This window comes from Muntiacus reevesi, chromosome 11 (genome assembly GCF_963930625.1).
Source record: "Muntiacus reevesi chromosome 11, mMunRee1.1, whole genome shotgun sequence".
Lineage (NCBI taxonomy): Eukaryota > Metazoa > Chordata > Mammalia > Artiodactyla > Cervidae > Muntiacus > Muntiacus reevesi.
In genome coordinates, this window is record NC_089259.1 from 30,730,296 (window position 1) to 30,747,993 (window position 17,698).

Genomic DNA, 17,698 nt, shown 5'->3' on the forward strand with positions numbered 1-17,698 from the left:
TTCTCAATGAATGAATTCATCTTTTCCATTCCTCTTTGGCAAACTTTAATTGACCACTTACTTTATGTCAGGGATTCTTCTGAGTGCTGGGGATGGAAGATATATAAGACTTAAGGATGGGTTTCCCAGGTGGCTTGGTGGTAAAGAATCTACCTGCCAATGCAGGAGAAGTCAGAGACACAGGTTTGATCCCAGTGTCGGGAAGATCCCCTGGAGGAGGAAATGGAAACCCACTCCAGTATTCTTGTCTGGGAAATCCCATGGACAGAGGATCCTGGTGGGCTACAGTTCATGGGGTCATGAAGAGTTGGACATGATTGAGTGATTGAGCGCACCTAAGATCAAGGAGTCTAGCAGGGAAGACGTTCACGTTCCCAGCCTTGGAGACTGGTGGCTTCTGCTAGAGACAAGCAGAGAATGCCCTCAGCTGCTTGTCAGACTCTGAGAGTCTGCCACAGGGAGCAGACACAGGAAGCTGAACCTCACAAGGCCAAGTGTCCAGCCAAGCGGGCAATCCAAGGGCTGAGTCACTCCATCCAAGGGGTCAGCACAGGTGGAAAAGAGGAGTCAGGTGACTCATGGGGCCCAGGGAAGCCTGTGAAGGAGAAGCGCTGAAGCAGATGGGCAGTGGGGCAGGAACCGAGGGAGGCCTGGTTTCACACTGAGCCACAGGCGTGCCTGGTGAGTTTGTAGCCTCTGTATCCTAGTGGTGATTCAGAATGGAGCGGGGACCTCTCAAGCATGGGGACACTTGAAGGCAGGCCTTAGGATGGGGAGGTATACTGGGTGGCAGAAGAGAAGCTGTAGGCAGGTCAATGTGGGGCCCAGAAGGTGGAGGAACTCAGTCTAAATGAACACATTGACATTGTCTGTGTATAAGTCCTTGTGAGTATTTTTAATGGTTATTTTTATTGTGGTGAAATGTTTAATCCATAGCATAAAATTTACCATATTAACCATTATTAAGTATACAGTCCAATGGCATTAAATGTGTTCATGTTGCTGTGAAGTATCACCACTGTCCATACCCCAGACCTTTTCATCATCCTCGATAGAGACTCTGTACTCATTAAACACTAACTCTCCATTCCCCTCCTCCCAGTCCCCGGCAGCAACGATTCTCCTTTTCTCTATGCATTCAACCATTTTATTATTTATTTATAGGCCACACTCCATGGCACATGGGATCTTAATTCCTCAACCAGGGATTGAACCCATGCCCCCTGCAGTGGAAGCACAGAGTCTTAACCACTGGACTGCCAGGGAAGCCTCTGCTCATTTTAGGTACTTCATGTGAGTGGAATTATACAGTATGGCCTTTTGTGACTGGTTTATTTCACTTAGTGTCATGGCCTTAAAGCACTTCCATGTTGTAGCATGCGTCAGAATGTTGTTCCTTTTCCAGGCCAAATAATATTCCATTATGTGTATTTTCCATAGTTTGTTTATCCATTCATCCATCGATGGACATGGGTTGTTTCCACCTCTGGGTACTGTGAATTCACTGTTCTTCGAATCAAGCGACCACACACTGTTCTGACTGCATCATCTTGTTGAAGAGAAAAGAGGAAAGAATTCATGAGAACAGTCATGCGCTCTCTTATGTCGTTCAGCCTGAGGGCCAGCAGAGGCCAGTCCTTACATGCAGTATCTCATTTAATCTTCCCAACAAGCTGATGATGTCAGGGTCTTCCCCTTTGCAATAAAGAGGAAACTGGAGCTTAGAGGGTGAATAGTTAGTTCAGGATCACAAACTGGACACCTGTGGGGGTGAAGGGGAGGGATCCAACCAAAGTGACACCCTAATACTTAAAAAAAAAAATTATTTACTTACTATTGGCTACTCTGGGTCTTCACTGCCGCTCGAGGGCTTTCTGTAGTTGCGGTGAGCGGGGTCTCTTTGTTGCGGTGCATGGGCTTCTCACTGCAGTGGCTTCTCTTGTTGCGGAACACAGGTTTGGGGGCATGTGGGCTCGGTAGTTGTGGTACATGGGCTTCATTGCTCCCAGGCATGTGGGATCTTCCCAGACCAGAGACTGAGTCCATGTTCCCTGCGTTGGCAGCCGGATTCCTATCCACTGTACCACCAGGGAAGTCTGAGACGCCCTAATTCTTAAGTTGAAACCCTCTAGTATTTCAGAAGTCGACCACAGCTAACTACCAGAGAGATTTATACAATTTTGTTTTTCCCTTATTTATTATTTTCGATGTCTGTTTCCTATTTCTTATGAATGATTAACTATTGAATCCTTAAAAATAAAAAACTCCTTGCCACTTGCAGGCAACAACGATGAGGGAGCAGTGGGGACCAGGTGTGGCCAGTTTGTCAGAAGCAGCAACCCCTGGCTGGAGCCTTAAACAGATGGGCATGCATTTCCCTGTTCCCTGGAAGACCTGTTGAAAGAAATTCTGATATCATCTGTCATTTTTGCTCAAGCTTTGTGCCAGTAAGCAGATATATTTGCTCCTGTGTGTAACTGTTGTTCAAAAGAGAAATAAATTTTCTACTATGCTCAGTGAGCTTCCCTGGTGGCTCAGACAGTAAAGAATTGGCCTGCAAAGCAGGAGACCTGGGTTTGGCCTCTGGGTCAGGAAGATCCCCTGGACAAGGGAATGGCTACCTACTCCAGTATTCTGGCCTGGAGAATTCCATGGACAGAGGAGCCTGGCGGGCGACAGTCCATAGAGTCGCAAAGAGTTGGACACGACTGAGCGACTAACAGACACAGACACACACACAGACACACACACACAAACTATGCTTAGTAGAATTGGCCAGAGGGAATTGGGATAAGACTAAAGCAAAAAAAAAAAAAAAAAAAGTCCTACAAAAACACCCAGAAAAGGTTAAGATGTAGAAGTGCCTGGGAGGATGAGCACTCTTCTGGAGAAAAGCACCGGACTGTTTCCTGGCCAGGTGTCAGGCAGGAGGTCACACGATGGTGGTCGTGGGTTCATTGGTTATATGATCACGTGAGGGTGATCTCAAAAGAGATGAAAAGAAATACCATCTCTTTTCCATTTGGGCCTTGAGGATGGAGCACCAGGAACAGAACAGACAGGGTTTTTTGGGTTCACCTCCTTTCTTCCCATCTCTCACATCCTCCGTGACCTCTTCCTTTTGACAGAGCAGGAGAAATACCCATGACTAGCCCTCTTGAGGCAGGCAGACAAAAGCTTGCCCTTCTGTAAAGACACTGCTATCTTTCTTCACTCACAGAGTCTGAGTCAATGTAGACAGAAGAGCCCAGAGTCTTACAGGAGGTAGTGTCAGACGTCAAATGTGTGTTCTATTTAGGCAGAGATGGACCAGAACTGAACGAGGCTCCCATTGACACGTTACTTAAAATTAAAAAAAAATTTAGATTGTGCCCAATCATTTTAAAATATTGTCACATAGCTACATCTTTTGGTTTTAAAAAATTCAATTTACTCAACTTTTGAAATTGACATACTTTTGCATATTCCCAAACTCAAAAAGCATAAAGAGTACGCACCCATTCCCACTTCCTCAGTCCTGGGAAATCACCATTAACAGTTTCCTGTATGTTCGACAAGAGTTACTGTATGCTAAATATAGTTTGGAATTTTTGCCTTTGTCTAACATTGTTATGCTCGGCTGTTTTAATAGAGGATTCTTCTAAAAAGAAGAAGTGGGAGTCACGCCTGTCTGTCTCAAGTGATGACAGAGCTTGCGCGTCTCAGGAAACCCCCGGGGGCTACACTGCCCCATACTAGGTGCCCTCGGCAGGCTCCTCTAAGTCAAGTGCACAGGAGGCCCGGTGGGTGGTGAGATGCAAAAATGGCAGTAAAATCACAGGTCAGAGGCAAATGTTTATAATACAAACTCCAAGTGCATGGTTAAATTCTGGTGAATCATATAGAAAAACTGCCCTGACATTTTTGAGAAGTAAGTCATAAGGAGAGGGCAGGATGAAGTAAGACGCTGCCTCCACAGAAAAATCCTAAAGGCACAATCAAGAAAATCAGAGTCATGATTGGGAAAGTTAGATGTAGGTGCTTCAGGCTTTCAGAGTCCACAAAGTGCATTTTCTCTCTCTTTTTTTTTTTCCTGATGCACTTTCTTACAAGAGCTGAGCAAATGCTGAAATGAAAATGAGAAACTCCAGACAGAAAAGACTGAAGAGAAGCATTGGAGTGTCTGTGAGTGCTTTCGGAGACTTCACATTCACTGCGTGGATTATTCAGCATAAAACAGTTCTACCTGCTCTGGAGGGGGCACGCTTAAAGAGTAGGTGTTTATCGGTTTCCGTTCATTCACTGACGTTTTTCATTGAGCACTTAACTGTTCTTTCTTAGGCCTTTGGGATAGGTCTAAAACAGACAGAGTTCCAGTTATCACAAATTTACACATGGTGGCATCAGGGCAAGCCTCCTGGAGGAGGTGACCATGTAAAGGAGGAGAATGTTCCTGGGAGGAGGAATGGCCAGTACAGAGGCTCAGAAATGGCTTGGAGCTTGTTGGGTGTTTGAGGAAGAAGACAGAGGTGAGTGTTACTCAAAAGATATAATTATGTGACTCTGAGATTTTCTAATTTTTCCCTTTGGATCAAGTGACCCTACTCTCTAGTAAGTGGTAGCATTCTGGATGACCTAAAGAAGAAACAAGCACTTTCTTCTCTGCACAATGATAATACTACAAATCACACAGTTGGTACTTAGCTGACTTAAAGTGGTTTGTGCATGCGTCTTCTCTCTCAACTGGATGGCAAGCTTCTCGAAGGAGCAAGCTTTTTGTTCCTGAAGTGTCGGAAGTATTAAACAGATATGTGTCACTAAAAAAATGCAATTCAGATGCACAAAGTTGAGTAACCGCATGACGGGAATGGCTCACGTCTGTGTCCAAGGTTGTCACTCTGTGGCTCTGTCTCTGTGTTCTCCCCTCTTCACAGAAGATAGAGTGGCTGATTGAAACGTTTGAAAACATACCCACTTCTCAAGTATGCTTGGCAGCTTTCGCACTTTTTCTAATCTGCCGGGATGCTCCCCACTTCCTCCCCAGTCTCCCACAGTCAGGCCCTGCTTAGTAAGGAGCCAAGTACTGAATAAACCATTCTGGGTTACCACTGTGCTCACCAGAAGTCAAGGTTATTTTCCCCAGTTACAGACAGGTTAGTTTGATGTCTCCTTGAGATTCTCTACCATGTTTAGGCTCAAAAATGGCAGGATGAGGAATACAAGTGGAGAAGAGGAAGGACAAGAAACAGGTTTTTCTCTTTTTTAATATTTATTTATTTTTATTGAACATTTCGTTTTGTATCAGGGTACCACCATAGCCAGTTAACGATGTCGTGATGGTTTAAGGTGAACAGTGAAGGGACTCAGCCATACATATACATGTGTCCATGTATTTATCTACTTGGCTGCTCCAGGTCTTAGCTGCAGCATGTGGGATCTAGTTCCCTGACCAGGGATTGAACCCAGGCCCCCTGCATCAGGAACATGGAGTCTTAACCACTGGACCACCAGGGAAGTCCCAGGAAACAGTGGCGTAGGCTGCTTCTACCACTTAGTACAGATGGAGATGGCTGTAGAGGTTCCAGAGATCATAGCCCTTGCTGGTCATTGTAGGTCGGATTGTGTCCCCTTAACATTCCGCCCTCACCTCCACAGATACCATGGGCCACTCAGTGCCCCAGCCTTAGATGAGCCTCAGGCTCAGATGGGTGTCCTCTGCGGTCCCTTCCCTCACCACTATTCATCCTATTCTTCCAGGTTGTGAAGCTGGCCTCACCTCATCCCTCCTGCAGGCAGACATTCTTCACTCTCTCAGCTCGTTTTCCATAAAACTCACCCGTTCGTCCTCAGAGGACCGTGTACTTCCTGAGGGCACAGATTTCTCTTAAGCATCAGTAGATGACCAATTGATATTGGTTTTAAGGAATGAACTAATTTTTTTCAGTTTTAAATAGGGTATAAAGGGGCTGTGCCTTTGGCCCTCTATTTGAAAACCTAAATTTAAACAATGACTAAGTTTTAGATATATTAGCTACAATGCCATGCTGCCCAGCAAAGTGGAGTTATATCCATAGAGCATATGCTTCAACTTCATTCGTCTGGATTAGAAATCAGCCTTGAAAAGACAGTCACTGATTTCTTGATTGAAACCAACAAAAGGACATCATTGTTTTGATTAACATCTATTTCAGGGGGCTTCCCAGGTGGCGCTAGTGGTAAAGAACCTGCCTGCCAATGCAGCAGACATTAGAGACGTGGGTTCGATCCCTGGGTCAGGAAGATCCCCTAGTGGAGAGCATGGCAACCCGCTCAAGTTTTCTTGCCTGGGAAATCCCACAGACAGAGGAGCTGGCAGGCTACAATCCATAGGGTTGTACAGAGTTGGACACGGCTGAGGCAACTTAGCATGCTAGGCAGTTTGTTGTGGTTCAGTCGCTCAGTCATATCCGACTCTTTGCAACTCCATGGATTGCAGCACTCCAGGCTTCCCATCCTTCACTGTCTCCAGGAGCTTGCTCAAACTCATGTCCATCAAGTTGGTGATGCCATCCAACATCTCATCCTCTGTCATCCCCTTCTTCTCCTGCCTTCAATCTTTCCCAGCATCAGGGTCTTTTCCAATGAGTTGACTCTTTGCGTCAGATGGCCAAAGTATTGGCGCTTCAGCTTCAGCATCAGTCCTGCCAATGAATTTTGTTGTTCACTCCCTCAGTCATGTCTGACTGTTTGTGACCCCATGGACAGCAGCACACCAGGCTGTCCTTCACCATCTTCTGCAGCTTACTCATGTCCATTGAGTTGGTGATGCCATCCAACATCATTCATTCATTTCAATGAATATTCAGGGTTGATATCCTTTAGGATTGACTAGTTTGATCTCCTTGCTATCCAAGGGACTCTCAAATTTGAAAGCAATCAGTTCTACAGTTCGAAAGCATCAGTTCTTTGGTGCTCGACCTTCTTTATGATCTGGCTCTCACATCCAGCTGGACAGGTGGATGATGTTTGTTAATTAGTGCCACCAAGAAGGTTAATTCATTCAACTGTCAAGCATTGGGAGAGAGAAGGGGAGAGACCCTGGGTTTTCAGTGTTTGGGTCTGGCCTCTGGCCCTCCACTGTGTGGAGATGAACATGGTAAAATGAGCACAAAATGATCCAGGTGCAAGGGCCTTGGGAGCTTACATTAGAAAATGCATCTAAAATACAGATCAGGTGACTGGCACACAGCAGAGCCTTGTCCCATTGCAGGGAGTGAGCTGGCAGCCTGTGAGCTGTATTCGCCCATCCTGACTATTAAAACGTTGAAAAGCTTGCCAGTCTATGCTGAGTGCCAGACACTTTTATAACCGTGTCTCCAGGTTTTATCTTAGTCACACTCCTCTCTTTTTTTCTTTTTTAACATGTTGTTGAGTCACTAAGTTGTGCTCTTCTGTCCTCCACTACCTCCTGGAGTTTGCTCCAATTCAAGTCCATTGAGTCGGTGATGCTATCTCAACATCACACCCATCACACCCATCACACCCCTCTGGGGTAGGCATAAACATTACCCTTATCTTCCAACTGAGGAAAGTAAGGCAAAGCACTATCTCTCTGAGTATATTTTGTAGCTAAAACCTGGATTTGGGTCTCAAAGGAGTGAGTACCTTTCAACCTCATTCTGTCAGAATCAAAATGAGACACTTTGACGTTTGCTGGGTTAGCAGGGTATATACAAGTGTGACCTCTGAAGCTGGGTTAAAATCCTGGTTCTACTGCTTACTAGTTGTGCAAGCTTGGAAAGTTATTTCTGGGCCTCTGTTTCCTCATCTGGAATGAGGTGATGGTGGCACCTACTCCATGCCTGGTGCACAGAGAAGCCCTTGATAAGCACATCCTGTCATTGTGGGTGTCTTCCGCAGTGCTTCGCACCGCCTCACCAAGTCCTTCCCTCTCCATCACAGGCAACATCTCACTCACTGATGTCAGCTGGTTGCAAACCCTAATGCCTTCAGGGGAGAGAGAGGCAGAAGTATACAAAGTGACACATGGTGAACTGGAGGCAGGAAGAGAACAGAAAATACAAAGTGGCTTGCAAGGAACTCTACAGTAAAAGATTGTGCAAAATTATTCAGATGAAGCCATTTAAATAAATATCGTGCTGACCAAATGGAATCAGCTTGGCCCTAGGATGTTTACTTGGTTGGTCCCTGAAGTTGTCTGGGTGTAAACTGGAGCTGATACATTCAGGAAGGCCCGAAAGAATTCAGTTGCACACAGACTCATCTTTTCCCTGCATACAATGAAGCTCTTTGTGAAGCTGATATGGCTGCAGGTGAAAACTGTGTTCTAAGCCCAGATAATCCCTTTCAAGCTCTGGGGGCGAAAGTGTGACATTTCAGTTTAATCTTATCTTGAACTGCGTTACAGATGGTAGAAAAAAAAAACCAAAAAACACACACCAGCACAGCACCTAGTACATGGAAGACTCTCTCTTTACATTTGTATCTTTCTCTTCAACCTCAGGCTGGAGACCCGAGGCATTGAGATATTTGCCTTTAGGATCTGTGATATCACCCAATTTATTTAAGTTTTTGACCACACTGCGAGGCATGAGAGATCTTAGTTCCCCAACTAGGGATCAAACCTTCATCCCCCACAATGGAAGCACGAGAGTCTTAACTGCCAGACCTCCAGGGAAGTCCCTCACCTGAATTTTGATGACTCTAAATTACAAAGGTCTGTACAGTCAAAGCCCTGATTTTTCCAATAGTCATGTATGGATGTGAGAGTAGGACCATAAAGAAGACTGGGTGCTGAAGACTTGATGCTTTTGAACTGTGGTGTTGGAGAAGACTCTTGAGAGTCCTTTGGACAGCAAGGAGATCAAACCCATCAATCCTAAAGGAAACCAATCCTGAATATTGGAAGGGCTGATGCTGAAGTTGAAGCTCCAATACTTTGGCCACCTGATGTAAAGAGCCGACTCATTAGAGAATACCCTGATGCTGGGAAAGATTGAAGGCAAGAGGAGAAGGGGATGACGGAGGATGAGATGGTTGGATGGCATCACCGACTTAATGGACATGAGTTTGAACAAGGTCTGGGAGATGGTGAAGGACAAGGAAGCCTGGTGTGCTACAGGCCATGGGGTCACAAAGAGTCGTACATGACTGAGCAAACTGAACATCAACCAACACAACTCCAGGTAATTCTACCAGGAATCCATGTATAAAAGTTCTTGTACTTACGTGCGTGATTGCAAGCTCACTCAGTTGTGTCCGACTCTTTATGACCCTATGGACTGTAGCCTGCCAGGCTCCTCTGTCCATGAGTTACACTTACACGTAAATCTGGTGGCCTCTGTTGCATGGACAAGGAAAGATCTCAGTGGGCAGCATAAATAGAGGTGGTGCTCAAGTTCTGGTGCAGACCTGCTTGATGGGACAAGATTAAGATAGATTTCAATCCAAACAGGGGAGACAGACAGCATTGAAGGGCATGGCGACACTGGTAGGAGGCCCAGGCACACACTGGAGGCCTAAACGAGATGGAACATAGCGAGAAGGAATTCAGGTGGGTAATACTTCCTGGTCTGGGCAGAAAAACAGGGAGATGAGCACCCAGCACCCTGAATGTGTGTTTTGGAGCTTTCTAGTACTGGCTCGGGTATCAGGGCAGAGAGGGTGGGCCTGCTTTCTCAGGTGCCTGGAGCATCAGGCCAGCTACTGTGGGACTTGGTTACATTCTGTTTGCAATTTATTTTCCCCCAAGCAAGCTTATAATGGAAATCACTATGGAAACAGCATGCATGTACCAGAAATCTATTTTTCACCTAAATTTTGTTTGAATGTTTTATTTTTTTGAATGCTTTGAACTGAGGAGATAAGGAATATCTGATTTTAGAGATGTGTCTGAATTTCTGCCCTACTGAAATGGGGGAACCCAAAAAAGCATTCCATGACTACGGTTCTTTAATTGTGAAAAATAACAGCTTTCTAACATAATAAGGGCTCCCCAGGCGGCTCTGGTGGAGAATTCGCTTGCCAATGCAGGAGCCACAGGAATTGCGGGTTCGATCCCTGTGTGGGGAAGATTCCCCTGGAGAAGGGAATGGCAACCCACCCCAGTGTTCTTGCCTAGAGAATCCCATGGACAGAGGAGCCTGGCAGGCTACAGTCCTTGGGGTCATAACAGTCAGACATGACTGACTGAGCACACATGCACGCTAATACAATAATTTATATTCTATTAACTTGAACTTCTTTCTCAAATTAGGAAGAAGTGAAGCTGAGCTGCCTGACAGAAAGGACAGGGTGCAATGATGCATTTTACAAAAGCGGAAAATAGTAACTGTCCTCCTGGCTAACACCAGCCTCACCATTTCTCACAGGACCTTTTTCTCACTTGCGGGACTACTTGTCCCTGGGAACATCATCATCTCTGCTGGGTTGAGATCTTTCCTATTTTGCAACTCGACTTTCAGAACAAATATATTTAGAAACTATATTTATAACCAAATCCTAAATTTATGGCCAACAAGCAGACGGGAAAGCAGCTTCGCCCCCTTCCTTGTAATTTACTTTTCTTGATTCAAAGACCTAAATATATATAGTTTCCTCTTTGCCTCTTTCACGTTTATTGAATTTATGTCTTTCGCTAAATCATGGTGTTTTGACCCAGGTTATTCACCCAAAGTGTGTAAAAAGAGACAAACCACCTTGCATTTTAGCTGTTTGGGATATTGGATGACACGGGCTATTTTAACCGTCCAGAAGCAGGTTTCCTCCCATCGTACCCAGAATTATCGAGACCGCCCCTCAGTTTTCTGGCTGGGCAGTGGGGGCTAGCTGTCCCCTCGGCCTTGGTAGAGGCTGGAGGTCAGCTCCTTTCAGGATGGACGCTGGTCGCCCCCGCGCCCCTCTTGGTTCTTCACCCGAAGCGCTGGCTCTAAGACCGCGAGGGCCGCGGGCGGGAGGCGGTGCCGCTCGAGCCCCGCCCCGGCCGAGCGCGGGGTGGAGCCGGCGCGGGAGTTCCCAGAGTGGCGCGTTCAGGGAGGCGGAGAGAGGTGGAGGGAGGTGTCCGCGGGGAGAGGGCGGGCCCGGCGCGGGAGTGGGCGGGACCCGAGGCGGCGGGCGGGGTCGGCGAGGGAGAGGGCGGCGGGGGTGCGCGGCGGTGGGCGGGGCCGGCGCGCGGAGGTGGGCGGGGCAGGGCGCGCCGCCGGGCCGCGCAGCTGCTGGGCAGGCCGGGCATTAGGGCCTCGGCGGAGCCCCGCTCCCCAGCGCGCTGGGCGGGGTGCGCGGCGGGCAGGCGCGGGCCCCGAGGCAGCGGCTGCGCCCTGCGCCGGGGAGGAGCCGGGGGCGGGCGGGCGGCCGGCAGGCGGGGGCTGGGGCCCGCGGCGGGGAGTGCCGGAGCACCGGCGGCGAAAGCGGCAGCGGCGGCTGAGCAGGCTCGGTGCGTGGGTCCGCGGCGGCTCGGGGTCGGCCCGCGGTGCGAGCGGGCGGCCCGGCTGCCTCCCTCCCCGCCCGCTGCCGCCGCGATTGGGTGGAAGATGGCGCTGGGCGGATGGAAATCCTAATGACGGTCTCCAAACTCGCCTCCATCTGTACCATGGTAGGTGCGGCGGGCGGGCGGGCGGCCCGCGTCCCCGCCCTTGCCGCCCGCGGGGCCTAGCGCGGGGCTGGCGGGGGGCGGTTGGACGGCGCGGCCCTAGCGCAGGCGGAGCGGCCCTGGGGCACGCGGGGGCAGGGAGGGGCGCGGGCCGGCGGTGCTCCTGATCACCGCGGCGCTGGGGGGCCGGAGGTGGGAGCACGCGCGCGGCGCCCCCGCCTTTGCGTCCGGAGCGCGCGGGGCCGCGGCGGGGTAGGCAGGTCCCCCTGCCGGCCCGCGCGCACGGAAGTCGGCGCAGGTCTCCTCCCCGAGTCCTGGCGAGACCGCGTCCCCTAGCCGGGCCCCGGGGACGGGTGTGTGTGTGTGTGTGTGTGTGTGTGCGCGCGAAGGGGGAAACTTTCTAGTGCTGTCGAAACTGACCCCCCCGCCCTCCACCGTGTCTCCTCCTCGGAGGGGACCGAGCTCCCCGGTTTGCAGCCGGGGAGTCTTGTCTGGAAATGCCCGCCGATCCTGAGAACAGCTTAAGCGTTCCTGTCGTTTGTTTACTTGAACGCACCAGACGCATCGGTGTGTGACTTGGAAGTATTTCTGTGCGGAACCTGGAGGCAGAGCCGCTGTCTTATATCGTGTCGGGGGCTTTTAAGTAGAAGGGGAAAAGAGCTCCTGCCTCGTGGACAAGTCCTGAGTTAAGCAGAGCGGGCGTGCGTTTAAATCTTGGTATTCTGTGCGTGGCCGGGGGACCCGTTGTCACTTCGCACGGTGGGGGCGAATTCGTTTTCTTAGCTCCTTATGGCTTTAACATCTGGCGATCTCTTTGGCGATCTTAGTTATGAGCCGTCTCAGGAAGAAAAAAAAGTTATTCTTCTACCACGTGGGCCCAGCGATCACGTTTATTAAAGACTCCTGCAGTCTTTCCTTCTGTTTTACGCCTGCCCAGCCCTTTTTGTGCATGTGGGAGATTCCCCCCGCCCCCCACCAGCTGTCTTCCTCGTATGGGTGGTACATTTCCTGTACCTTTCTTTAAGGAGCTGCGAATCCGATCGGAAAGATGGCTTTTAGCCGCAGATTGCTGAACTGCGCCGTGAGAAACAGTATTTAAAAAAATGGCTGAAATCAGGTGGGATTAAAATCTACAGTTTTAAAGACATCACGCTGAAGAATGAATCATGAAGAGTCCATTTCCTCAAGTGGATGTTTTTCTCGCACAGTTCACGTTTTAGGAAAGCATTCATGTTAAAGGGACCGTATTAAAAGGTGATTTCCAAGGGTCAGGTAGATTAATTACGTTTATATGTGCCAGTTATCATATTCTGTTTCAGAAGGAATGTGATAATTAAGTCTTTGAAAATGATAATCTCGCCAGATTGCTGAGCCTGCACAGATTGCCGGGTCATGGTTCCCTGTCAAAGTCTAGAGTTTCTGGAGAGATGTATGTGTCTGTCTTTACTGACTGCTCATCCACTCCAGTATTTCAGGTATACATTTAGCACCTACTTCGTGCAGGAGGGTGTGCTGAGCGCTGGGGATACAGCAGCAGTCAAGTGGGGACTCTTGCTTTCACGATTGTTTACCTTCTAGTTAAGGGAAACAAGCGTCATTCACATCAACGAATTAATAGATGCACTAGTCACATTAAGAAAATGAGGCAGAGCAATTTGCCACGTCAAACACTGATAAGTGGGATCTTGATCTCAAGAACCTTATACTCTAGAGTTCTTTCTAGGGCTTCTGCTCTGATGCATTAACTGCGTGTGGTATGATGTGTGTATTGTTGGCAGATACAGAAACATCGGTACTCAGCCAAATGAGATTGCTCCTGAAGCAGCGTTAAAATTGGGTGTGTCGGTGTTCATATTTGAATAAAAACTCTGACGCTGTCCGAGATAGGGCTGAACATCTCAAACTAGCCTGCGATCTTTTGCTTAAGGAGCACTTCAGCCTATCTTCTGAGATAGCACCAAGTTGACAACCAAGAAAAGCAAAGTATTTACCTCTGTGCCTTTGTAGATTTCTGGCGCATTCACAGCTCTCTCTCAAGCAGGTAGCGTTACTTGAATAATCTTACACCTGTCCATCCCCAGCCTTTATCCCCACTCATGTCTTTTCACAGCATTTTTGTAATCTCAGTGGTACTTCCCATACTAGCTATGTTGTAAAGTTTTCTCTTACCGCCTTGTTATAACAGATTTTGAAGGCCTTAAGTGGAGGAACTGTTGTTTATTTGTGCAGTTTAGTAGAGCACTGCCTTCTGTGGACAGTCAGAGTTTCTCTGGGTCCCTTCCATCCCATGCCAATGTCTGGGGGGAGTGAGTTTGAGTAAACCTGACTGAGATTGAGGTTGTGGGTTGGGAGGTGGGAGGAAGTGGCTGGATCTCTCAGAGAATCAGCAGCTGTGAAAATGTTTATAATGAGTTGACATTTTATTCTGTAAATAATAAAGTTGACAGAATTTCATTTCACCTGTCAACATAAGGAACTTGGGCAAATCAGCAGTCCCTTGGTTGGATTAAGTACTGTTAAAAGCAAATCTCTTCCGAAGTGTCTTCTAGATCACTGTTCTGCTGGCACGGGAATGTTAGGTTTGTTGCTCTTAAGTTAATGTTACAGCCTGATCGAGTGAGGGATTGCGTTTAGGCTGCAGGGAATCAATCTGCAGGGTGCCTCTAGAAACCCCTCTGACTTATGATGTCCAGGAAGTAATTTCAGTATAGCATGGTGCTTGTTTTGCCGCCAAAGTAGCTTCCGACTTGAGGGCCTGGCACGGAGTAGCTGCCTAATATTTAATACTATACTTCATCATGGTGAAATAATGGGAAAGTGACAAATGCATGTAGAGGGGCTGCCTGCGTTTTGAAATCGAAGTGAAGTTGTAGAGCAGCTTGTAGTGACTGGGACCAGGTGACCACACAGGTCAGGGCCGTCAGGAAGCACAGTGGTGGGGGATCCGGGGATGTGAGAGGCATCTAGGTTTGTTTGGGTTGTAGGAGTCCTGGCCGGGGAGGGGGCATGGGCCGGGGCTTGAGTAAAGGAGAAGTTGTTGCAAAGGAAGGTGGTAGGCGGTGGGGTGGCCTGGCTTCTTGCCCGTTCCCAGTCCTGGGGTCAGCTAGGTCCCCTGAAACATGGGACTGCTGAACCAAGACCACAGTCTGCAGCTTGGTGTCTGACAGGTTTGCTTCAAAAAAGGCATGGGAATCTTGAAACTGACTGTACTTACTGCAGGAAAGTCACAGGTGAGACTGACTACTTGTCTTATTGAGTCTCATGGGTCATTCACACATGGTACCTTGTTCATGGGGGTGAGGGTGTGGGGTAGGCTCTTCTTGTAGTCTGAATATTCTATTAAATAATAACATTCTATGTTCCTTCTTAGGACATAGGGTGGATGTGCTATGCTTAGTTGCCCAGTCATGTCTGACTCTGCAACCCCGTGGACTGTAGCCCATGGGGATTCTCTGCGCAAGAAGACTGGAGTGGGTTGCCATTCCCTTCTCCAGGGGATCTTCCTGACCCAGAGATTGAACCCAGGTCTCCTGCATTGCAGGCAGATTCTTTACCATCTGAACCACCAGGGAAGGGTGGATGTAGTTCTTTTATTAGCGAAATATTTAATTAATTTTTATTTATATTTTAGTAGTAAAATTAGTGTTTCTGTGACGGGAATATTTAAAGTGAGTTGCTATTGGTTTTCTAATTTTGCTGTTTTTAATGTTAACTTAGGAGGGATGAAACCTTCAAAAATAAGGAGTCTTCTGTCATATAAATGGTTGGATAGGGAATGTTTGATCATGTGTTTGAGGACCTTAGTGGATAAATCATTTAGAATAAGTTTTATTTAAGCCGGCTGATCTTTTGAATTTGGCCAGAATATACACTGGACGTAAAAAATTATTCTCATTATAGAAAATTTGGAAAAGGCTCTATTAAAAAGAGTTTGGAAACTGAAGACAGAAGAAAATAGTTTACTTTACCTCCCAGAGGTTGTTTTGTCCTTTTTTTAAAAAAAAAATGTTTATTTTTAGCTGCGCTGGGTCTTTGTTGCTGCCCGAGGGCTTTCTCTAGTTGCGGTGCCCAGACTTCTCATTGTGGTGGCTTCTCTTGTTGTGGAACCATAACTCAGGTTGTGGTGCCTGAGGCCTGTGAGATCTTCCACCATCAGGGATTGAACCCTCGAACCTGTGTCTCCCATGTTGGCAGGCAGATTCTTTACCACTGAACCACCAGCCTCCCTTTAAAGTCAGGTTAATTGAAGCTTTCCTGAAAGTTTTACTGTCTCCAGAAAGATTATGTAAGCATTTGTTTATTTAGCATTAATTAGTTTCCAGAAATCTTCATTTTTTAGATTTAAGCGATCTGATTTTGTTTTGATTTCTCTCTCAGTAGCTCCATTCTAGAAGCTTAATATAGTATTTTATAATATGTTCTACTGCATGGTATAATTAAAAAGAGCAGTTGGACCAGAAGGAAAACTCTAGTCCAGATTTTGACATTTAGATCTGTGCATGTGGGAAAGTCTCTTAAAACTTTCCGAGTTCATTTATCTCATCTGTAAAATAAAGGGGTTGGACTAGACATTAATAAATATTCCTTCTGTGTTTGTTTCCTTCTAGATCTAAAACTCAGTATTCTCTGATCCTTTTAGAGTTTATAAATAACTCTTGATTTCATCATTTTGCGAATGTTAATCATGTTTCATTAAATTTACTTTTACTTTTTTGACCCCCTTCACCCAGTTCTCTCCACACTCCACCCTTGTCGTCTCTGGCAACCACCTCTCTTGTTTTCTGTATCCAAGAGCCTTTTTTTTTTTTTTTTTAAAGATGCCACATATAACTGAGCTTATATGGTATTTGTCTGACTTATTTCGCTTAGCATAATAACAGTAATATCCATTCATGTTGTTAGAAATGGCAAGATTTTTTTTTAGTGGTTGAATAGCATTCCATTGTATACATATACCTCATGTTCTTTATCCATTCATCCATTGATGAACATTTAGGTTGTTTTTCCATATCTTGGCTATTGTAAATAGTGCTGCACTGACCATAGGGGTCCATTTATCTTTTTGAACTAGTGTTCTCATTTTTGTGATAAATATCCAGAAGAGGAATTGCTGGATCATATGGTAGTTCTATTTTTAATTTTTTGAGGAGCCTCCATATTGTTTTCGGTAGTCGCTGTATCAACTTACATTCCTGCCAACAGTGAGCAGATTCTCTTTTCTCCACATCCCCACCAACACTTGTTATTTTTTGTCTTTCTGACACATTCTAACAGGTGTGAGGTGATACCTCCTTGTGGTTTTGATTTGTGTTTCCCTGATGATTAATGATGTAGAGTATCTTTTCATGTAACTGTTGGCAATGTGTATGTGTTTTTTTCCAAAGATGTCTGTTGAGATCTTCTGCCTGCTTTGTAATCGGATTGGTTTTTTGCTCTTGGTTTGCATTAGTTCTTGCATATATTTTGGATACTAGTCCCTTATCAGATATATGATTTACAGTGGTTTTCCCGTTCAGTAGGTTGCATCTGATCATATTTTAGATAATATGACGAGCGTGGAATTAGATATAGTTAAATATGGATTATACCTAGTTTGCTAGGTTTTAAAAAATATGTTGTGGAATTTATTGAAAATTATGGTCCAAAGTAAATGTTTCTTCTTTCAAAAGCATTTAGTGGAGATTAGCGATATCACCATTTTACTCATTAAGGGGCTCAGTCCACATAACTATTTACTTATTTTTGACATTTTTTTTCTTTTCCGATACCATTTTTTAAAGTAGGATTTTTGAATTGCTGCCCTTTTTGAGGGCTTCTCTGGTGGCTCAGATGGTAAGGAATCCGCCTACAGTGCAAGAGACCTAGGTTCAATCCCTGGGGCGGGAAGATCCCCTGGAGAAGGAAATGACAACTCGATCCAGTGTTCTTGCCTGGAGAATCCCATGGACAGAGGAGCCTTTGCATCCATGGGGTTGCAAAGAGTCGGACACAACTGAGTGACTGAGTAGGCACAAGCCCTTTTTGAGATTCCACATTTATTTTCACTAGTGTGAGTGTGATCTTGGACAAATTAGTTCTCTGTACCACGTTTTTTTTTATCTGTAAAATGGGTTAGTGCAACAGTGTGGCCCC

The 17,698-nt window shown here is 46.6% G+C and overlaps 1 protein-coding gene and 1 long non-coding RNA gene across 3 annotated transcripts in view; both read left to right on the top strand.

The window, feature by feature from the left end:
* Positions 1–570: 570 nt before the first annotated feature.
* Positions 571–10,570, top strand: LOC136144094 (uncharacterized). 2 transcript variants are annotated; one of them, XR_010658481.1, is made up of 6 exons: positions 571–681; positions 1,165–1,284; positions 4,093–4,164; positions 4,321–4,508; positions 7,921–9,164; positions 10,235–10,570. It is a non-coding gene; the product is annotated as an uncharacterized lncRNA (long non-coding RNA). The 2 variants fall into 2 exon arrangements; XR_010658480.1 differs by lacking the exon at positions 7,921–9,164.
* Positions 10,571–11,334: 764 nt separating this feature from the next.
* Positions 11,335–17,698, top strand: part of USP12 (ubiquitin specific peptidase 12) — a 56,879-nt gene continuing 50,515 nt past the window's right edge. The window contains exon 1 of the mRNA XM_065901739.1: positions 11,335–11,569. Within this exon, the coding sequence (XP_065757811.1) occupies positions 11,522–11,569 (48 nt within the window). The 5' untranslated portion in view covers positions 11,335–11,521. The remainder of the gene's footprint in view (positions 11,570–17,698) is intronic.